This window comes from Sarcophilus harrisii, chromosome 2 (assembly GCF_902635505.1).
Source record: "Sarcophilus harrisii chromosome 2, mSarHar1.11, whole genome shotgun sequence".
NCBI classification, from domain to species: domain Eukaryota; kingdom Metazoa; phylum Chordata; class Mammalia; order Dasyuromorphia; family Dasyuridae; genus Sarcophilus; species Sarcophilus harrisii.
In genome coordinates this window covers 477,317,718-477,341,251 of record NC_045427.1, presented here as the reverse complement: position 1 = coordinate 477,341,251, position 23,534 = coordinate 477,317,718, and the positions used below count along the sequence as shown (strand labels likewise).

General features: G+C 39.5%; 1 protein-coding gene across 3 annotated transcripts; it reads right to left on the bottom strand.

Annotated features, from left to right (window-relative positions):
• Positions 1-912: 912 nt before the first annotated feature.
• On the bottom strand, positions 913-21,606 carry KIF12 (kinesin family member 12). 3 transcript variants are annotated; one of them, XM_031954626.1, is made up of 20 exons: positions 21,071-21,606; positions 20,770-20,850; positions 20,575-20,640; positions 20,358-20,436; positions 19,816-19,943; positions 19,389-19,464; positions 18,698-18,832; positions 18,308-18,443; positions 16,538-16,629; positions 14,787-14,931; positions 12,824-12,942; positions 12,507-12,608; positions 12,015-12,120; positions 11,579-11,669; positions 10,381-10,467; positions 10,055-10,172; positions 9,841-9,939; positions 3,132-3,316; positions 2,911-3,050; positions 913-1,353 (listed from the first exon to the last, which is right to left on the bottom strand). In XM_031954626.1, the coding sequence occupies exons 2-20, from the start codon at positions 20,808-20,810 to the stop codon at positions 1,208-1,210; spliced, it is 2,091 nt and encodes a 696-aa protein (XP_031810486.1). In that variant the 5' UTR covers positions 20,811-20,850; positions 21,071-21,606; the 3' UTR covers positions 913-1,207. The 3 variants fall into 3 exon arrangements, with proteins under 3 accessions (XP_031810486.1, XP_031810485.1, XP_031810487.1); XM_031954625.1 differs by lacking the exon at positions 21,071-21,606 and having other exon boundaries at positions 20,770-21,064; XM_031954627.1 differs by lacking the exon at positions 21,071-21,606 and having other exon boundaries at positions 1,206-1,357; positions 20,770-21,064.
• Positions 21,607-23,534: the final 1,928 nt, after the last annotated feature.

Below are 23,534 nucleotides of genomic sequence, written 5' to 3'. Positions count from 1 at the left end.
CTCCTCGAATTCCAGGGCTCAGGGTTCTCAGAGAGTCCACAGCCAGGCAGCCTCATGAATCCTAGTCTGGCTCTGCCATGAATACACAGATCAAGGGTTCCTCTGTCTCCTTGACATCACTTTCACTGGCCATGTGGACAGTGGGATATAGTGAAAAATATTCTGAGCTTGCAATCAGGAGACTTGGGCTCCCATGGGGGTCAAAAAAGGGCTCTTACATTGATCTAGGAAAGAGACCTGAGGGGATCATCTAGTCTAATCCCCATATTTTGCAGATGGAGAAACTGAGACCAGGTAAAAGGACTGATCTCAGGTTATACAAGGCAAAAATGGAAGAGTTGGGATTTTAATTTAGTTCCTCTGACAGTTAATCCAGTATTCGTTATTCTAGATCCTGCAGCCTCTCCTCTAAGAGTGAATAGCACTACACTCACAAAGTATTGTGAAGGTAAACTAGCTAATGGATATAAAGTCCTTTGAAAACTTTAAAAAGCGTGTTGAATATGATGATGGGGATGGAGTTGTCGGTGGTGGTGGTGGTGGTGATGATGATGATGATGATGAAGGGGTTGGACTTTAATGATCCTGTCAATGCTAAAGTTCTAGTTCAATGAAAATCTATAAATTTCTTTGTCCCTAAATCTACAGAGGACTGACTACATTCCTGAGAAGGACTTTGTGGATGCTTGGAGTCTCTGTGATTTTGCCACACACTGGACTCCTAGAGAGCAGGAAGGCCTCTCTCCCCTACATTCCCTTAACAGAGATGAGAACAGGGGCAGGAGGTTTCTGTTGAGTTCATGGGTAATCTCTGATCATATCTCTTCACCTTCCCCAAGCTCCCATCTTGTACTCTGGCTTCATCAGTGATAGCAAAAGGAGCAAAGAAGATGCAAGAAAAACAAGTGGCTCACCTTTTCTCTTTATTAGCATTTTTATTTTCTTGTAGCCAGATTATTTCAGACTCAGGACAAAATAAGGTAAACTGGACTCTTCCTCCAATGAGAGTCCTGGGGAAAATATTTGAGGGGAATCCTCTTCAAGGCCAGGGATGCAGTACCAAGTATCAGATGTACTTCTCTGGCCTTGGACTAGCATCTCTCCCCACCTCCAACCCCCACCCCCAGACCTCCACTCTAACCCAAACACTCAGTCATACATGACTTGGAACATGGCTCCCAGCTAGAGCAAACAGGACAGGCGCAACTCAGCAGGGTGGAAGGTGTTGTCTGGAGTCAAAGTGTTTCTCCTGGGAAGTAGGGGGCTTTCCTTGGCTCAAATACAGGTTACAATCAATTTGGTCCCTCAGCACCTCCAGTTCTTCCTCCAACATCCTGGATGCACTTGGGACCCCTGTCTCCAAGACAATACAATAATGTCCAAGGGCAATCTTTCACCCATTTCCCATGTTCCTGGAATATACCACCTACAACTGATCTCTGACCAATGACTTCCAGAGCTATAAATTTACTTTATAATTTAAGCCGACCTGTCCCTGTTAGTTCTCTCTCACTAGTTCTATCTGCCTAGAGTCAGCTAGGTGTCAGGAGATAGATCACTGAACTGGAGTCAGAAAGATCCGAGTTCAAATTCTGTCTCACTTATTAGCTATGTGACCCTGAGCAAGTCATCCTTCCTTCCTTCCTTCCTTCCTTTCTTCCTTCCTTCCTTCCTTCCTTCCTTCCTTCCTTCCTTCCTTCCTTCCTTCCTTCCTTCCTCCTTTCCTTCCTCCCTCCCTTCCTTCTTTCCTTCCTCCCTCCCTCCCTCCCTTCCCTTCTTTCCTCTCTCCCTCCCTTCTTTCCTTCCTTCCTCCCCTCCTCCCTTCTTTCCTCCCTCCCTTTCTCCCTCTCTTCTTTCCTTCCTCCCTCCCTCCCTCCCTTCCTCCCTCCCTTCTTTCCTTCCTCCCTCCCTCCCTCCCTTTCTTCCTCCCTCCCTTCTTTCCTTCCTTCCTCCCTCCCTTCCTCCTTTCCTTCCTCCCTCCTTCCCTTCCTTCTTTCCTCCCTCCCTCCCTTTCTCCCTTCTTTCCTCCCTCCCTCTCTCCCTTCTTTCCTCCCTCCCTCCCTTCCTTCCTCCCTTCCTCCCTTCTTTCCTTCCTCCCTTCCTCCCTCCCTTCTTTCCTTCCTTCCTCACTCACTCCCTTCCTTCCTCCCTTCCTTCCTCCCTCCCTCCCTTCTTTCCTTCCTCCCTTCCTCCCTCCCTCCCTTCCTTCCTTCCTCCCTTCCTTCCTTCTTTCCTCCCTCCCTTCCTTCCTTCCTTCCTTCCTTCCTTCCTTCCTTCCTTCCTTCCTTCCTTCCTTTCTTCCTTCCTTCCTTCCTTCTTTTCTTCCTTTCCCTCCCTCCCCCCCTCCCTCCCTTCCTAAGTAATCTCATTCCATTGTTAATGCCTATAATGCCTGCCTATTTTCTCCAAGGTAGTACCCAGTAGTGTTAGCTTGCAAGCTTTTAAAATGCCTTTTTTCTTCCTCACTAAATCATAAACAGATTGAAGGCAGGAATCATGTTGTATCTTTGAATTTCTCTCAAGGCCTTATACATAGTAATTACTTAATAGTTCTGTTCAAAGACTGATTCACCCTAGACATTTAATAAAGTACCTACTATGCCAGATACTGGGATGTAAGATAAAAAAAAATTACATTAGTGTTCTCAAGTAACTTTCAGTCTCTTTCTGCAAATTGGACACGTGCATACAAGCGCACACACATATATGAATTATATGTGTAGATGTATACATATATGTGTGTATTGTGTGTTTTGTGTGTGTATTATAAACTGTCAGTAAGTGACAATGGATGCATAAGAAAAGTACAAAGTGCTGTAAGACAAGAATGAGCAGCCCAGGAAGTCCTTAGTTGATGCTGGATGCTCTTGGGTCTGAGCAGTAGCCCTCCTCCCAGGGTTCCACTCTCACCTCCTGTCCTCCAAGGTGTGCCACAGGCACTTTGGGGCAGAGGTGGTGCTGAGGGTATGACTTGGCTTGCTCTTCCAGAGGCTTCCTCCTTTGCCAGGGTCTCTTCCAAGAAGTGAGCCCAGGTCCACTCACTACTTTTCCTGAGGCGGGAGATGGGTGAGTGAGCTACTCTGTGTCCCTCCTCTTCTTTCTCCACTCCAGACCCTGGGGCCCTCACCTACCTCTTCACAGGGTGCTCCCTGAGGTTAGGGCCTGGTGGTTGCACAAAAGGTTGAGTCTGGACCTGAGGACTAAAAACCTCCATCTTCCATGGGGCTTTGGCTTGAGCACCAAATACAGGTAGTGGAGGCAGCTCTGACAAAATCTGGGAGGGCAGATATCCTGGAAGAAGTGAAGGTTCTCCCATCTAGAAAGATGATCAGTCAATTAGCATTTTCCCTTCCAGTTCCATTTCCTTCTTTCTTCAGAATCTCCAGATATACTCAACAATGTGATAGAAAAGACACTTGGTAGAGAATCATTGTAGTCTCAATTCTTTGGTAGAGAATCATTGTAGTCTCAATTCTTAGTGTGCAAAGCACAGAAGCTTATGGATAGTTAAGCTTAGAAAATATTTATTGAATCAGATTTTAAATTTCACTCACTTATTGTATGATCATGAGCAAATCACATTTTCCATGAGTCTCAGTTCCCTTATCTGTGAAATGTTAATTATTCTGCCCTGTTGACCTCATATTATTGATTAATCATCAAGATAAAATAATATAGACTGCTAGAATGTTAAAGTTGATGGGGAAATGAGAATATCTTAACGTCTTCATTTAAGGCTTTATAAAGAAAACATTGATTAGATCATAATTATAACAGAAAATATTAATACACAAAAGATATAAGCCTTTGAAAAAAGAACAAACAAAATATAAGATTATTTTGTCTAAAATAACTAATGTTATATTTAGAGGAGAAAGATTCAATATTAACATCTTTACTCTGTTTCATAATTCATTTGAATTCATAAAGAAAAAGATGTCAAAAAGGAGACATGAAAAGTTATTGTTAATTCCAAAGCAAAATTCCTATCTTAAAAAAAATTTAAGGAAAATTAATAGTAGCAGCTTTTAGGGAAACCTACAGGTAAATCAGTATAAAATTCTAGTAGTAGGTTTAGGAAAGGAAATGACAACATAAAAAATATAGAAGTTAAGTTTAAGTACTATAACACTAAACATAGTTGGGTAATTCTTTCCAATAAAAAGAAAGTTATAGAATAATGTGAAAATACATGGGGAGGTTAAAATTAAAAGAGTTGATTAAATAAACCATACAATGGCCATTTTGAAAAAAAAAAACAAAAAACAAAACTAGAATTAAAATGTATCTGATCTCTGCCACTAGTAAAACCTCAACCAGAAAGTATTAAGAGAATATTATAACATACTAACAGAATGATAAGCTATAAATGTTACAGTATTAAATTGCACATATGGACTAACAGTAGTTAAATTTATAAAAGAAAAACTCATAGCCGTAGAAGAAAAAAATGTGTGCATACTCTGCCTAATGGAATTAATTGGCTCTTTGAAAATGCATTAGGCAAAGCATCATTTTATTTAATTTTAGGGAATTAGTTCTACAGGAATAATATTCTAAATGTTATAAAGTATTATAAAACTAGATGAAAGTTACCCAGTGAAGTTTGTTTATGTTGTATCAATAATGTTAGTGTGAAATGACATTGGTCAAGAAAATGTGTTTAGGGTCTTTAGGAAATTCTAACACTCCATTATCCAGGAAATAACAAATTTAGCAAAACGTACACATTGTAATTTTGAATAATTTTCTGAACAAAGTATACTCAACATGTTTGCTTAGAACTAAATGGAAAAAGTATTAAATATATATATTTTTCCCCAAGGACACATGGCACTCTCACATAAATTGATCCTATACTCAGGCACAAAGAAAATTTTAATATATTCTGTCTTGCTGAATTTACTATTTTCTGGCCATTGGCCACCACAGTATAACAAAACTAGAGATGGCCATTTCTCTAAAGGTACAGATTACTTGGATTTTTTTTAATTAAGCAGGAATCCAGTGAAATTATGACCAATTGCTTTGTTACCATATGACAGTGTCCTCTTTGTCATCTGTAATAAATGACATTATTCATTGTAATAGTTGAGGCACAATGAAAAAGGGAAATCCATGGAGTAATCCCTACAAAGAAATGGCAGAAAGAACCCAGAATGCTTAGAATGGATTCCTCGAAAGCTTTGATTATATAAGAAAGGCAGAGAAAAGAGAGAGACCAGATGATTATATGAATCAGAGAATGAGGATTCAGAGTAAACAGAAAAAGAAGATGAATTATGAAGAGACTGAGAAGAATCCTTTTTAGAAAGAGGCACAAAAGCAGCATGATAAATGTGGAAATATATATAGAACTATACATGTTTATATTGCATTGCTTGCTATCTGGGGGAGAAGGTAGGGGAGGAGAGGTTGAAGGATTTGTGGGAGTGAATATTGAAAACTGTCTTTGCATGTATTTTGAAAATAAAAAGCTATTATTAAAAAAAAAAGAAAAGAGCACAAGAAATGAAATTTAATAGAGGCAGCAACTCAGCTGAACTCTCTCAGCAATCCCCTCCAAATAACTTTAAAATAAAACCTGAAGTCAAATTTTAGAATAGCAGAATCAACAGACGGTCATAACAATATATTTTTCTGTCATGAGAATACTTAGGAGGTTTGTAGAAGAGATCTATAACACCAAGATGGAAGCCTGTCCTGAGTGCACACAGTGCAGCAACAGCAGTAGGAGCAGTAGTTTCTGAAGCTCTCAGCTCAGAGATGGGAAAGAGGTTAGAGAGCAGGTCAGAAAGTGATTACAGGAGATCCTTTCCTGGCTCTGGGCGCAGCCAACACTGCCAACTCTATTGCCCGTACGGTTCTGGGTCACAGAACTTGTACTGTTCTTGTAGTCAGTGACAAGGAAAATAGGGGATATGGTCACATTTCCAGAGCATTCCAGAGAAATGCTGGTGTTTGCAACTGCAGAGGAGCAGGGATCACATATGCTTGGAAGCCCTGAAAACTTGCAGATCCTCAGAATTAGTTCTAAAAATACACAAGAAGCCTGAAGATTGGCATAGTGTCTCTCCACTCTTGAGTGAGCAGAAATCAGCTTTAACATAAAGCTCAAAATTACGAAAAAGACTAAAAAAGTAATCAAAAAATAAAAATAAAAGAATTTGACCATAAAAACTACCTTAGTAGTGGGGATGATCAAGGCACAAACTCAGAAGATAATAATGTGAAAATAGCTATTACGAAAGTCACAAAAAATGCTAAATGAACACAAGCCTGAGGAGAATTCCTAGAAGAGTTAAAGAAGGAGACTGGTGGTAGAGGAAAAATTGGGAAAAGAAATGAGAATGATACAAGAAAATTATGAAAATAAAGTTAACAATTCAGTAAAAGAGGCATTAAAAATTGAAGAAAACAATACCTTCAACAGAATTGGCCTAATGCACAAAAATTTATTGAAGAAAATAACTCCTTAAAAAAAAGAATAGACCAGATGGAAAAAGAGGCACAAAAATTTACTAAAGAAAAGAATTCCTTTAAAAGCAGAATTGAATAATGGGAAAAGAGATAGAAAACTCACTGAAGAAAATAATTCCTTAAAAATTAGAATTGAACAAGTGGAAGGTAGCAACTCCATGGGACATCAAGAAATGATAAAAGTTTAAAATACAAAAAATATTAAAAATAGAAAAATATGAACTATCTCATCAGAAAAGCAATTGACCTGGAAAAATAGATTGAGGAGAGAAGATTGAGCTACCAGAAAACCATCACCCATCCAAAAAAGAACCTAGACATTCTAATTCAAGATATTATAAAGGAAAACATAACTTCGGAAAGTAAAATAGAAACTGAAAGAATTCACCAATCATCTCCTGCAAAAGTTCCCAAAATGTAAACTCTCAGGAATATTATAGCCAAACTCCAGAGCTTTCATGTCAAGGAAAAAATGCTGCAATCAGCCAAAAACAAATAATTCAGGTATGGTTGAGCTATAATCAGGATCATTAAAGACTTAGAACGTCCATATTAAAGGATCAGAGGGCTTCTAATATGATATTCTGGAAGGCAAATGGTTCAGGATTATAATCAACAATCACCTATCTAAGAAAAGTTAATATAATCCCCTCATGGAAAAAAATGGATATTTAACAAAATAGAGAACTTTTAAGCATGTTTGATGAAAAGATTAGAGCTGAGTAGAAAATTTGACATTCAAACACAAGACTCAAAAGATGGTAAACAAGAAAAATAAATCATAAGAGGCTCAATAAAGTTAAACTGATTGCTTTACTACATGGAACAATGATTCATGTAACTCCTAAGAACTTTATCATTTCTATGGCAGTTAGAAGGAGTATCCATAGATAGAGGACATGAATATGAGTAGTTATGTTGGAATAATCTCCAAAAAAGGATGTAGAGGTGAGAAAAAGGGTGGAGCTTAGAGGAGGGAGAAGAGAGAGAGAAAAAGGAGAAATTTTTCTTATATAAAAGAATGCAAGAAAGAGTTTTTGCAGTAGAGAGAAAAATGTGAGAGTGGTTGCGGGTAATGCTTGAATCTCACCCTCATTAGAACTGGTTCAAAGAGGGAAGAAAATACACACATACATGTGTATATATTTACATTGATTCACACACATACAAAGTTCTTGCAAAATTCTTGTAGACAAGAGAGCTGTGGATTGGAAGAGGGTTCAGCTTGGCAGATTTAGAGTTGTTTGGATAAGACACAAAGAGTGTGGAGAGAAAAGTCACCCTGGAGGGAAGTCTCTAGTGACATATCACAGGACATGTTCTTCATCCTATGCTGTTCCAAAATTTATCAACAAAATGTTGACCTAAATGGGGATGTCATGCTCATTAAGTTTGTGTATATTATGCAGCTGGGAGGGACTAATGTCTTGGATAAAAATCAATATTTTTAAAATATTAATAGGTTAGAATGGTGGGCCAAGGCTCATAAGAGAAAATTTAATAGATGACAAATATTAAGTCTAATACTTGAGTTTCAAATGTTAATTGAATAAATATGTCTAGATTTAATGTTAATGTAAAAGGAAGTAAGGAAACATGCATTTATGAAGTGCCTGCTACATGCTAGGCACAGCTAAGCACTTTGAAAATTTATCCAATTAAAATCTCACAACCATAAGTGACATTAATATATCCAATTTATATTTTAGGAAACTGAATCAGACAGGATCATCCAACTAGTAAGTATCTGAAACTAAATATGAACTCTGGCTCAATGATCTGTTATGGTAATAGATAGCTTGAAGAAAATGGGGATTTTAGTGGTTTTAATTATTAGCAAAATGTGCATGAGTTAAAAATATGATGTGGCCCATGTCAGGTGACATTAAGGTAAACAAAGCATCCTTGTATTCTGATCAGATCTCATTAGGAGAATTTTATTCATTGCTGGGTTGCATACCCTGGGAAGTATATTAAATGAAATACATCTACAGAAAGGTAGCTGGAATAGTGAAAGGATTCAAAAGCATGAAATATGAGACAAAATTTCTAATAGAAAAAACACAAGATTTGAGCTCAGAGAACTTGAGTTTGATCATGGCTCTACTACTTCCTTTCTTTGAGATTTGGGACAAATTACTTCTTTTTGCTGAAATTCATTTTCCTCATCCACAAAAATAAGAGGAGTTGATTGAATGACTTCTAAATCATTCTTTTAGATCAACTTTACAACTCTAATATAATGTTATCCCAAGAATATTTCCCCTGGAAATGAGGGAGAAATAAAGAGTGCATGAAACCAGGAGGGAGATTAGAGTCAATCCCTTTCTTTTAAAGATGAGGAAAGGTTTTCAAAAGGAAGAAGGTTTAGATGTACTCTGCCTGACCACTTTAGGACAGAAGATTTTGTCTCAAAGGCAGGAAGAGCTTCCTTACAATTAGTTAACCAATAATGGAACAGATTGCCTCAATAGATATCACACAGATAGATTTAGAACTGATTGCTTTCATAGAGGAGATGTCTTGACTTGCAAGTGAATTAAATTTAAGTGAGGCAGAACTGCAGTCATCAGACTCTTTCTCCCCTCCAGAGTCACTGGAATCCAGTGGTAAGATAGAGATCAGAATGACTGGCAATGGCCCTAGATGCAGAAGGAGACCTTGGCCTTTCTAAGCTAAGGTCTTTCCCAGGTCTCAGTTTGTCTGAGGCAATACTCATTCAGTGATTAAAGGCTAGGTAAGAACTGAGGCAAAAGATGGCCTAATTTGTCTTTTCAAAAGAATCAACCTGAGAGGGGAAGACCCTCAGAGTTTCTGACCACAACAGAAATGATTGCCATTTACTCTCACTCTGAGCCATCAAAACCTAAATAATAGACAAGAGAGGCTTGGGCTGGGATTCATTACTGGTCAATCAATGAAAGCCTAGAGGCTGTGGAATTATTTGTTAGGGAAATCACTTCAGGTAGGAGCAGGATTAGGTAAACTGAGGCTTTACCGAGCTCTAAGACTTTTAATAAGTCTTTAAGAGCCTATTGCATATGTGATACTGATGTGATGAATATCAAAATGAACACATTTCTGTCTTCAAGAATCTTATATTCTCTTGGGGAAAACAATAGAAAAACATCTAAGTATACAAAGTAAATAAAAATAATATGGTTCTTCACATAAAAAAATTGCAACCCACAGAAAGGGTTTTTTTGGATCACTTGGTTTTTTAGGTCACTTGGATAAGTGACTTATCCAAGATTCCATAGTGAATGCAGGTGTTCTATTGCTGAGTCCAGGGCTACTTCTACTAGAAACCATATTATTTTCCAACCTATCCCTATTCCACTTCAGTGTGGCTTGTCCTACCTGGGCCTGATGGAGCCGAGAACCCGCACATGGAGGCAGAGGAGCATAGCACAGGAAACAGAGCTGGTTGCAGTGACAAGAACAGAGGCGGGGCAGCACCTGCCACATGTAGAAGAGTAGAGTGAAGATACTTGCTAGTCCTGCCCCCGTCCACCCATGCTGAGATGGATCCTTGCTTTTCTGTATCTACCAAGGGCTGTCCAGCTAGACTCACATGGCATCCCAGAGCTTGGTAGCGTCCTCGAGATGCTGAGCAGGGGCAGGGCAGGGTGGCACGTGAGAAATGTTGAGGAGGGCATCGAATGCTGTGGCTGGCAGAGCAGAGGAGGCGCCTGCAAGGCATTTTAGGAGAGAAATATCTTCAGAAAAAAGAAAGAGATCTGCGTATTACTGGGTCCCAACTCTCCCTTCTGGAACCAGAGAACCTTCTGGGATACTGGGTAGAGAGGTACAATCCCCACAGAACATTGCCTTGATTCCTTGGCTTCCCAGGGTTTCCAGAGTGCATGCCCCATCCTCAGCCTTCTCTCAATGCCTCACCTGTTGAGTTCTTTAAACTGTTGAACCAAAACTTGCTGCTCATTCCAGGCACAGTCCCTGCTGCTCCGAAGCTGATTTTTTTCCTCTCTGCAGGAAGATCATAAAAAGTGAAACTCCTTTTCCTCCCATACTCTCTTCTGCTCCTTATCCAGAAAATCATCCCATCTGGCATCTCAGGTCATGATTATTACTGGGAACAGTCTGACCCATTGCCTATGGAAAGTAGGACTAATGGTTTTGGGAGAGATGAGGGTAGGGACAGAACTGAATGGCTGTGAGCTCTAATAAGCACATTCATACTATACTCTGTACAGCTTTTCTAATTGGATCCTCACAGAAACCCTGAGATTATTCCTGTTTCACAGGTGATAGAACTGAAACTCAAAGAGGAAAGTGACTTTGTTATGGCAGGATCATGACTAGAATCTAAATCTACTGATGAACACACATGCACACATAGTAAATTTTTGAGATAATTTAATTCAATCCTCTCACCTGACTGAGAGGAGAGATGACTGCCAATTGCTTCCAAGATCAGAATTCTTAGAGTATAAGTTCCCTGAAGGAAGAGACTATATTTTGTATATTATATTTATATTTCTTTGTACTACCTACAATGACTGGTACATAATAGGTGCTCAATGAATATCTATTGAATGAATAGAAACCTGATCTTGGCTCTCAATATCAAGGTCTTTTCTAGCACAACACAGATTGCTTGGGGGAAAATATGATGAGGGAAGTGGCAGGGTAATACCTAGGCTAGAAAAGCTAGATTTTGGGTCAATTAGAGTAGAAATCCCAACAATAAACATGTATGTAGAGGGTGAGGTAAGTGTTTTAGGAAGATAAAAGGTTTATATATGGCACATCCTAGCCTCACAGAATTTATAGTTGGGTAGAGGAATAGGACAATGTAATTATACTAATGGTGATAACAATAATAATAATGACTAGCATTTATTTAATACTTTAAGATATACAAAGCATTTTACAAATATCTTATTTTAGCTTCACAATAAACTTGGGAGGTAAGTGTTATTATTATTCCCATTTTACAGATGAAGAAACTGAAGCAGACCAAAGTTATCACCTGAGTACATCACAAAACCATTCTTGAAAAAAATGCTATATGAGATCTGAGGGAGAAGGTTGTTAGCAAATGGATCGGCGATTGGGGAAAAGGTTGAGTCCCTACCTAAGCTGTTGGTTCTCCAGCATGAACTCCTGTAGCATCCCATAGAGGCTTCTTTCAGCCCAGTCAGATTGGGACCCCTTGTTCCTGGAGCCTACAGGAAAAAGGGAGGAGAAGGAGCATCTGTACAGAAACCTTGTGGGAAGCTTGGAGATCCACTCTCAGCTTCCTCCTGGGCTGGGGTGGGGGGAGGGTCAGGATGGAAGGGGGATTGAATATCTACATTTCCTCCTACTCCCCATCAGATCCAGAACTAAGATGACATGTCTAAGGAGCTGAAATTCAGAAGGCATTCATAGCAGATCCAGAGTCCTCTTCTTTTCCATGATGGCCCAACACATTGGATGAACGCCTCTATGGTTTGGCCTTACTCAATCTGATCCTTACCACCCTTTATTTCATGAAATCCTTGTATTTGTCTCTTTCCCAATCCACATACCCCAGTGACCCAGAGGCTGCTCCAGCCTCTGTTTCAGCATCAAATTCTCCTGACGCAGCTGCTGGATCTCCTCCTCAAGCCCAAGAGGCTGTGGAACCGGGGGACCCTATAAATTAAAGCTTGGGGGGTTAACAAGAGGAATGGCCAACTTCTGCTCTGACCCCAGCCTGGCCCTAACCCTGACCTATCTAGTTAGACAACAGGATTTAGAACTAAAAGGGATCTTAGAGACCCTCTAAATCCAATCTCAACATTATAGAGATAAAGAACCTGAGCCCTAAAGAAGTAAAACTATTTGTTTTAAAGTAACCAGCAGGCAGAAGATATCAGACCTAGAATTCAAATGTAGATCTTCATTTTAAATCCAGCACTCCAGTCACTAAACCACAATTGTCTCTCTAACACCAGCTGTAATGGTTCCTAATCTCGTCTTCTCTTCCACCCCATTTGACCCCAGCCTCCTCAAAACTGTCCCAACTGAATTGACCTTACCTTAGGCATGGGCCGGGTAGTGACCCTCTGAGCTCGGCTGGCATAGCGGAGTGTATTGAGTGTTTCTGGGAGGGACTGAGCTGAAGGGGACACACAGGCCACCTGCGTGAGGGTCAGAGAAAGGAGACATGAAAGAGGAATAAGAAGGGCCTTTCCCCTGGATCTTTGCTTTCCATCCTAATCAATCCATAACAAGTCTGGCTGATCCCCTTCTCCCTTGAGCCTATCCCATGGGGGCCAGAGAAAAGCAGGTTCAAATGATTGAGAGTATGTAGTGATCACTGACGTGAGGATTCCTTCCTTGTGCCCCCCAGTACCATGAGGGTGATTCCACTGCCACCCAGGGAGTCTGCCAGCAGGCGGGTGAGCTTGCTGTCTCTATAGGGGATGTGGTTCTTTTTCTGTCGTGGGTCCAGCAGAAGAGAAATGCAGTGGCCTAGGGAGAAGTAAGATGGTGAGTTCCAGGGAAATTCATGGGGCTTCCATATGCCCCAAGGACCTTCCAAGGGGATAAGAAGGCAAGGGATGAGCTCACAGAATGTAGAACAGGGAGGAACCTTGGAAATCATCTGGTACAACTCCATAATTTAAAAGAAGAATACCAAGGCCTGGAAAAGTTAAGTGACTTAAACAATGGCACACAAGTAGGATTAAAAGAGCTAGAACTTGAACCTTGGTCTTCTGATTCTAAAACAATGCTCTTTTCCCAATTCTGAGCTGCTGCTCAGGCCACACTGCATATTTAAACTCTTGCTATTTTCTCTCCCCTTTTTTTTTTTTTTTTTTTTTTTTTTTGAGGTGATTGGGATTAAGTGACTTGCCCAGGGTCGCACAGCTACAAAGTATTAAGTGTCTAAGGTCACATTTGAACTCAGGTCCTTCTGACTTCAGGGCTAACATTCTATCCACTGCACCATCGAACTGTTCTTAGTCTCCCTAACTTTCAAGGTGCAGCTCAGAATTCCACCTCCATTGGAAATCCTTCCTTAATTATCTCATTACTTATTCCTCCAAACACATATTATACTTAAGAGGATTAGAATCAAGTTCTGAGTGATCTGAAGTCTACTTATTGTTCTTGTTGAGAAACAATAATTGTCTTTTGGGATAATGTAAAATGAGAGGAAAGAAGACTAGACAGGAGATGTGGAATGTTTCTATTCATATTTGTGTGGGAGGGAATCTTTTCATTTTTTATAGCTTTTTATTTTACCAAATACATGCAAAGATAGTTTTCAATATTCATCTTTGCAAAACCTTATGTTCCTAATTTCTCTCTCTTCCTCTCCAAAACACCAAGCAATCCAATATAGGTTAAACATGTTCAATTCTTCTAAACATATTTTCATATTAGTTAAGGTGCACAAGAAAAATCAGATCAAAAGGCGAAAGAAAAAAATGAGGAAAAAATCCATTTCTATTGATATTTAGTGAATATTTCTCATTATGTGAGAAGCAGTATAGCATAATTGATAGAGAGCTAGCCTCATGATCATGAACACCTGCATCACATACTGTTAGGATCACTAGGGCAAAACATTTAATCTCTTAGTGTCCCATACAATTATTTAAGACCATAAATTGCAGATTAGGGGCTGATGAGTTGACAGAAGGAGTTTTCAGTAGCTTCTTTTTTTCTTTTTCAAACATATTTATTTATTTTCCCCAGTCACATTTAAAACAATTTTCATGTTTGTTTTTTTAACTTCTGTGTTCCAGATTCTTTCCCTTATCCCCATCCCTAACCCACATTAAGAAACTCCATATGGAGTTATGCAAAACATTTCCATAAAAGTCATGTTTTCACCAGCAGTTTGCTATGGAATGAAATCACAGGCCTGGTTCAATAATCAAACCAAATAAAAAACAACCTATTATGTGTTAGATGCCAGTCTGGAGATATAACTAATTATAACACATGGACCCTACCCTTAAGAAGGTTATAGTTTAGCTGTTTGAGCAGAGCCTCAATTCCTGATGAAAGTCAAACTAGATGCTTTCTAAGGATTTCCTCTTTAACATTCCATGTTCTAATGTACCATTGAGCTATGACATTCTGTGATTCTGAGGTATTAAAACAAGACTATAAATGAACTCTAATGGGAATAAGTCTTCTCCTCTCTGTCTCCCCTGCTCCATTGCACAGAGATTGCTACATACACAGTATGTATTAATTAGTATTCTTAAAAAAAATTAAGTATTATTAATAGAAGATGTAAAAGGAAAGTCCAGGTATGGAGAAGTCAGGGCAGAGGCCCCAGCCCAACCCTCCTGACTTACCCAGGGCTAGCAAGCTACGGTTGATGTTGCTGGCCTCCAGCATCAGTTCTCCTCGAGAACGTGTGGCTGCTACCTTCTCGCTGCCTGCCAGATCTACAAAGCACAGCTTTCCAAATGTCTGTTCTTTGGGTCTGCTGGGGGACACCTGTTGAAGAAAGAGTGCTGAATGAGAGGTCCTGCCTCCTCTTTCAGGAACCTACTTGCTCGAAAAGTTTGGGAAATTTAAAGTTGAAAGGGATCTGAGTAGTGATCTGGTCTAACCATTTCATTTTATAGATATGGAAACTGAAGTCCAGCAAATTTAATGATTTGCACAAGCTTATATAGATAATGGACCCAGAATTTAAATCGAGGTTTTCTGGTCTCCAATCTAGCACTTTCTATAGTGACATGATTCTGGAGCTGAAACCTACACTTTTGAGTAAGTATGAACCATATTAAAATTTAATTACAAAATATTAACCAAAAAGTAAAAATAAAATAGAACATAGATAATATTAACATGTGGTTTTCTAATTGACAAGATGGCCCACAGAGATCTTTATGTCATTTGGTGACTCCATTTCTACTTGAGGTTAATCTACAGTGTAGATTCTCTAATTTCAACCATTTCTAAGCAGGGATCTTTTAGCAACATTTCTAACAGCCTCTACTTGAAGTTCCTCCAGTAATGAGGAACTCACTACCTGATGAAGCAGCCCATTTCAGTTTGGGGAAAATTTAATCTTTAGAAGTCTTCCTTATGTTGAGCCATAATTTATTTTTTTGCATTTTCTATCTATTGCTCCCAGTTGTGTCCTTTGAGGCTGAAGTAGAACAAACCTCATCATCTCTTTTCCACATAATAACCTCTTAAATACTAGAAGACAATCCTCATGTTTTCTTTGAAGGGAGATTCTGGGATCCTTTGAAAAGTTCCCAGATATCTTAGCATGATCAATCTGCCATTTGGTATAGAATCAAATCATCTCCACTAATGGATGGAGAAGTGGTGATTACCAATGGAACAAAATAACAAATAAACCCTGTTCATTTATGCTCAGCTTTTTGTATCTCCCATTTGGCAGAGAACCTGGAATGATTTACCATTTTCTTCTTCAGCTCATTTTACAGATGAGGAAATTGAGGCAAACAGAATTAAATGATTTGCCCAGGGTCACACAGCTAGTAAGTATCTGGGGCCAGCTTTGAATTTAGTAAGATAAGTCTTCCTGACTACAGGCCCTTAATTCTATCCACTATACTACCTAGCTGCTCCAGTTATTTCTCTTGGGCTTTACCAATCTCTTCCTCTTTAGTCCATATTCTTCTTCCTCTTTCCTGCTCCCTATACCTGTTCCCATCTTAGCAGAATTAATTTCCAGCCTAAGCAAAGCTCAGACTGTATTGCTGGAGATATGAGTCAGGTGGGGAATTATCCTGAAATTAAAATTATTAAATCAAAATTATCCTGAGGGGCAAGAAATAAATGGGAGATAATTCACTAGTGGATAATTGAAGGGTGAATTTATTTAAGGCTGAAAGTCAAGCAGTATCTGATACCTTTCCTTTGGGAGCTTACCTTTTAAGATAAGTCTTGGACATTGTCTTCTACCACCCTCCCCTTCCCCACAATGTAAAATATCCCTCCCTACACACACACACACACACACACACACACACACACACACACACATATATATATACACACACACATACATATATACACACACACACACTCAGACCCTTTTGTCAGCTTGATGCTAACTTACAGCAGGACACTGAATATGAATGGTGAATAAGGCGTGGCTGCGGCTGGAGACCTCATTCAGATTGTGAGCTGAACTCCTTCGCCTCCTTAGACCTGGGAAAGAGTGGTGTGAGCAAAAAAATCGATCCTGTGGCTGGGGACATGCAGAAGGAGAAGTAGGATATCCTGATTTCCAAGCTGGGTCCCTTAGGTAGTGGAAGGTAGTAGGTAAGCCTAAAACACTTACCTAGAAAAGTATTTCCATATTGCCTCTATACCATGGCATTTAATTTTAACAAGCTACATTACATATCTATCTTACTTTGAGTTTACAAAATGTATTCAGATCTAAGTCTTCGTTATCCCCAAAACATCCCTGTGAAATGGACAGGAGAGAGACTATTATCCCTACAATGTCAGCTTCAATAGTCTCACCCACAAAGTCTATAGATACTATTATTATATGTTTAATACTCAATGAAATTTTGTCATTACAATTTAACTATACTTTGAGGAGTTTATGAGGAGAAAGAGAGCTTAAAATTTATTCTAAGGGACTATTAACTGCGATATCTAAAGACAGGAAAGAAAAAAAGATTTAAGAAAATTTATTTCCTTAGAGAATTGGATTCAACTTTGGACTTTTAAAGAAACAAGAGAATTACTTAGAAAAGTCTTTAACTGGTATCCTGAGAAAACTAAATGATGGGGCTGTGTTTATAGAACTGAGGAGAAATTGATATTTGGAGTGCTGATTAAGCATAGTATGCTTTTCATATAGCTGTTATGTCATAAATAATTTTATGCGTTTGTTTTTATTGTTGATTATACAGTTAATAAATAGTATAGTAATAACGCTGATGTTTATTTAATCCTAGGCTATCAGAGAATTTGATATAGAGAAATGCTCAGAAGCCTATGAAAACATGGGAAATTTTTACAGGTAATTAATAAAATTTAATTAACTAGAATGGGAGCTCAATGAAATTAATCAATGAGAGAGAACTAATAAGAAAATATCAAAATATTACTTTAAGATACCATTATGAGAATAAGAAAAATGAATTAGGGGCAGGTCAAAGAAGTCACTTAGGCTACACATGTGGGTTATTTCATATCTAAACTCCTGCTAAATCCCAATTTTAAGGATGAGGAAACAAGATCAGATGTTAAATGGCTTACCCAAGGTCACAGAAAACTAAGAATCAAACCTAAGACCCTTAATTCTGGTCCAGTGCACTTTCTATTATGTTATTGGATAATAAGTGCTGGATTTGGGATTGGAGGATCTGGATTTACATTCAAGCTCTGCTTTGTATTATTTGTGTGGCCTTCAATAAATTATTTTGCCTCTATTACCATCAATTTCCATATTTGTAAAATAAGGGAGTTAAACTACATGGTCATTTCCAACTCTTTCTATGTCTTTGTTCATACAGTTCTTTCTCCCTAGAGTACCTTCCCTATATCAGTTGTGCTAATTGAGAAAAAAAGTCTTATTCATCCTTTAAGGTCTAACTCAAACATCCTTTTCCATAAAGACTATACCTTCCCCCCTCGAACTATCCTTTGAATTCAAATATAATACCATATTCTTTGAATATGGTCTTAGTATCCTTATCTTATATTTCCAAAAGGACTATAGGATCCTTGAGAATAGGGATTATGCTGCATATTTGTCTGTACCCTTTCCCTCCTGATTTCTAGGAACTAAGAACATAGTTTGGCATCGAATCACGCAAAAAGTTTATTGAATAATGCTCCTAACCCCAAAGACACCTGGGCTTTGTACCTTCCAGCAGGAGCTTCATCACTTCCTCAAACGTGCCAAATTTGACTGCTTTCAGCTTTTCCACATAGAAACCCCGAGTCTTGTTCCAGCGGACAGGAAGGTAATGGTGGGGCCCTCGACTCAACAGGTCCCTAACCTGGAGGGTCAAGTTAATAGAGAAAAGACACTTGTCCTCTGCCCATGGATCATCCTCTCCTATTATTTCCAAGTGGGCAAAAGCCTCTGACTCCCATCCTGAATCCACCTTCATGACAACAGAATCCTCATCCATATTTTCATCCTTATTCCCAGGTCTCTCTTAATCTGATATTTTCTCCCCAAGGCCCAAATAAAAGACTCCTTGCACAAGCAAACCACCTTGTCTACTCTTTCTACCCCATTTGATCCCACCTGTTCATTGTAGATTTCTAAGTAAGAAGCACTAAGAGTGATGGGGGTCCCAACATGCTGGATTTTATCCAAAAGACAGGCAAAGGACCGCTGCATGAGCCCAGTTAGACTGGAGGGCACCGTTTCCCCTTCTCCCTGTAAAGAAAGAAAGGTTGAGGATGGAGATAAGTCTAGAGTCAGGTAATGATACAGAATGATTGAAAAAGCAGTACTTCAGGCTTCAGAAGACCTGGTGGATCTTTCATGAGACTGGCTCTGTCATTAACTTATTCTCAAGTGACAAGCCATTAAAAAAAAACTTTGAGTACATTCTCTTCTTTTTTGTAAACTAGAAATAAAAACACTTTCCCTACCTACTTCACAGAATTATTAATGCAAATAATAAGATGTGAAACAACTCTGAAAACTACAATGGAACACAACTGCTATTGATCCCTAAAGTAGTTGGCCTGAGACTTTTATCAACATGGATTTGGAGTCGTTTAGCCTAGTTTTTGCTTTACAGATTTAATTTCTGCAGGTCTACCCTAGATCTCTCATGCTAAGGCTCAAGTTTATTAGTTCCTTTTGCTACTTGTCATTGTTGTTGTTGGAATGCTGTGATCGCCAATCACTATCATAATTGGTCAGTCGTCTTGATGATCTCTAAGTATCAGGTTGTTTCCATAGATAGGAATGGAGTGGTACTTACCTGGGGAGGAGGCCCTGTCAGTGTATAAGTCTTCCCGGAGCCTGTCTGGCCAAAGGTGAAGGCTGTGCAGGAGAAACTGCAAGTAGGAGAGTCTGGAGCATAGATACTGAGATAAAGGGCCAAGGGGAGATGGGATACAGACACTGGGGATTGTATAGAGACAATGGGAATGAAGAGTTAGGGTTGGGGCTGAATGAGAGAGTAAGGGAATAAATCAGGAAAAAGTGGTGGGAGTGAAGGGACTTGAGAGCTGGAAGAGGAAGGTTTGGGGCTTCTCTATCTCAGCATGGGCCCCAGGAAGTCCTCACTCTTGCTGGAGAGCAAATTGTATTGGCGGGGAAACCAATGGGAAAAAAAAGGATTCGGGTCCAGAAGAGGGTACAGGTAGAAGGAGGATGAGAGGGAATGAAATAATTAGGAATCTTACCCTTGGAGAGCAAGTTCCACTAGACGCTGGACTCCACTGCCCTGAAACACCTCATCCTGAGTGCGGGCTCCATCCAACACCATGCTGAAGTGAAAGGCAACTTCCCGGCCTCCACCTAGAGGACTCACCTGGGGATGTGTGGAGCCTCAGGATCCAATTAGAGGGGTGTGTGTGTGTGTGTGTGTGTGTGTAAGAGAAAGAGACATAGACAAATAGAAAGACAGAGAGACAGAGAGACAGAGAGAGGCAGTGAAAGTGAGAACAAAAGAGAATGAGGGAGGTGGGCAATGGGTCTGAGGAATTCAGATAAAGACTTAGACAATGTTGGAGTAACTAGGTTGATTCCTTTACCCCTAGCCTTGGGAGATTGGATAGGAGAGGAAATCCCCACCCAGAGGGTATTTAGATAAAGAGTTAGAGGTACTGAAAGGAAAGTAACCCCTCCATGATGAAGAAAAGAAAGACTTGGGCTAACAGAGGAAGTTGCTTAAACAGAGAAAGAAGAAATCCATATGGGAGGGAGTAAATGGGGAGAGTCTTACCCTCAGAGTCCTGGGGCCAGAACAGTGAAGAACACTTTGCTCCCCCCTGCGCAGCTCAGCCTGATTCATGGGACGAATTCTGCAGGGGTACAATCTTACTCTCTGATCTCTACTCTGACTTCACTCAGCACTTATGTCCCTTCCCTTCCCTTGTTTGTCCCAGCTATTTTCCCCTTCCCTCAGGTACAAACAGAATTGTGCTCCCTCGATTCCTCACCTAAGCACCACCTGGATAGGTGTTTCCATTCCTTTTGTCCTTTCTCCCAAGGTTTGGGGCAGGTTCCTGAAGAAAGTCACGGAAGTCACCATCTCCTCACAGCTACCTCACCTATCCTATTCCTCTCCTCATTCCTGTCCCTCTCATTAGATCCATCTAGAAAAATGAAGTCTGTGGGCACACCCTGGGACTTACCCAATGGAACATTGGAAGGTCTCTCCATTTCTGACTTCCATGCTGGTTCATATACCTTCTATGGCTGTAGCTGGTCCTTCTCTGGGGAATGTCGCATAGAGAAGAGATGAAGCAGTCTAAACACTCATACATGGAGGACAGGGGACTTTCATCAACTTCTACAACAATCCCTCTTTCCTGCTGCCACTTAGAGCCCCACCTCCTCCTCCTACCTCCCCAAGGTTAAAAACTCACTCCCCATCCAGGAAGCCATCATGAATCTGCCCAAGGCTATAAACCATGTGGGTAGTTAAAGATTTACCCTCACAGAATTTCTGGAGCAGGTTTACCACATGGATGAGTTAAGAGCAAGGTGGAGCCTCAGGGTAACATATTCAATAAGAGGTTTTGCTTATTACACATTTTAGAATAAAAATGAGATGGGATATCTTTGGGGAGGCAGTTGCCCTTTCTATTCTTATAATAAAGATTTAAAAACAATTGACCTAGGAAGTACCCTAAAGATCATCTGATCTAATTCTCTTGTTTTACAATGGAGAAAGGTTTTCTCAAAGTCAGACTGCCAGACAGAAAGTATGGCTAAAGCTCAGATCTCCTGACCTCAACCCTGAAATTCTCTGCCAGAAAGTGACTTGAGTCCTTTTGTTTCTTACTTGAGTTATCCACAAGATTCTAGCCTTCTCTGGCTATTAAGCTGAGAGGGATAGGATTTGTCTCAGATCTAAAGTTTTGGAAGATTTAATTTCCCCAACCCCCCGTTTTATTTCCTTCTAAAATCAGGACTAAGCTTGGCAGAGAAGACTATCCTCCCCTCCCCCTGCTATTCCTCAAGAGGGTGTGTGTGTGTGTGTGTGTGTGAGAGAGAGAGAGAGAGAGAGAGAGAGAGAGAGAGAGAGACAAAGGAGGGAGGAAAGGAAGGAGGGAGAGAGAGAGAGAAAAGAGAAAGACAGAGGGAGAGGGAAAAGGGAGAGGGAAAAGGGAGAGGTAGTGGAGATCTGGTTAAACATTGTGGGACTGTCTGGGGAAAAAATGTCTAAATACCAAAACTACTCTGCAGACCAGTTTTGGTATTTAGACATTTTTAACTCCTTGAAGTCTGGTTCTAAATAAACTTTTTAACTCCTTGAAGTCTGGTTCTAAGTAAATTAGCTATACTGGGAAAATAGGGAATAATTTGTGTGCTCCCACTACTACATGAAGTCATAGTCTTTTACCCTGCCTGATAATAATAGTGGAAAGTCCAATATTAAACTTATTTAAGGAAAGAATTCTCTAGGGATGGAGAAAAAATATGCTTATTTGCATTTCAGTGGACTGAGTTTCACTTAGAAATAAATTTAGATGAACAAATTTCTTTTATGAGGTATATATCCCTTAGAATGAATTAGTTGAATTGTATCTCTTTCTTCTTAATATTGAGAAGGGGAGAAGGGACAAAGAAAATAAATGACTATTTAGTGTCTTCCATGTGCTAGGCATTGTGCTAAGCACTTAACAAATATTTTGTTTTTTAGTCTTCATAACAACTCTTTGAAATAAGTACTGTTAGTATTACCATTTTAAATTTAAGGAAACTGAGCCAGGCAGAAGTTAAATGACTTGCTCAAGGTCATATAGTTAGTAAATATCTGAGGCTGAATTTGAACTCCAGGCTCAATGTTTTATCCATTGCACTATCAGGCTACATAACCATTGGGTTGAGGACCAGACTTGATAAGAGAATAGGTATGGGTATGGGTATAGGGAGTGAAAGTGTTTAGTATGTAGAGTATTGAACTTGGAGTCAGGAAGACTATAGTTCAAATCCAGTCTTAAACACCACAATTTCCTCATCTTTAAAATGGGAATAGTATTAGTACTTACCTCTAGAGTTGATGTGAGGATAAAATGGGATTACTGTAAAGCACTTTGCAAACGTTAGAGTGCTATATAAATTCTAGATATTAATGCTAATAACATCAGAATGTCAGGAAAGGGAGAACACAGAATCTGAGGTACTCAAAAAATAAGAAGTCACTGGTTATTGGGGGAACAGTTGGAAGAAGATTCCTAGAGTAGGGATGAATCATAGGAAAGGAAAAGGAAAGTGATCAAAGACAAACATCCCCATACCTCTCCTACACACACTTCTGATATTTTCTGGGGGCCAATATTTTGTCTTTTATATGAATATAATATCATTTGCTCATATGCTAATCATGTTTCTATGGCTACTCATGCTTGAAGCATTTGGTTTACTTTTCTGGGAATGAGTCCAGAGTTGACACCTGACATTTCCTCCCATTTAAAAAAAATAAATACTTTAAAATGTTGTGTATGACTTGAAATCATCAATCAAATTCATTAGGCTAAGAGAGTTCAGATTGTTCCCATTAAATAGAATTGACAAACGGAGGTCCTAGAACTTTCTTCCTTCTTCCTTTCCATTCTCTACTCTCAGCAAAAGTAAGTATATTAATTCTCAGGAAATGAGGATTGGATAGTTGAACATGATTTCCTCCCCATCAAGTATCCATATAAGACTGCAAAGAATAGGAAAGATAGTGATGCCTTGAGAAGAGATTGGCCTGAGTGGAAGGCTAAGGACATTCAAGACTGAGCTGTCAATTGATCGTGGGTCAGAGGTGTGTTCAGCACCATGGATAGTTCCCATTGGGGTTGGAAAGCAGAGGTCCTAGCAGTTGATTATCCTCTTTAGCTTTGCAGCATTCTATCCTCAAATCCCTATAATTAAAATTAACAGGTCAATGCAAATAATTGATGAG

Excerpts from the sequence above, each read along its gene's own strand:
- KIF12 (XM_031954626.1), bottom strand. The coding sequence starts at position 20,810 with ATGGAAGTCAGAAATGGAGAGACCTTCCAATGTTCCATTGG. Across the intron at positions 3,317-9,840 it reads CTCGGCTCCATCAGGCCCAG|ATGGGAGAACCTTCACTTCT; the intron begins GTAGGACAAGCC and ends TCATCTTTCTAG. Across the intron at positions 1,354-2,910 it reads CACACCTTGGAGGACAGGAG|GGGTCCCAAGTGCATCCAGG; the intron begins GTGAGAGTGGAA and ends TCTTGGAGACAG.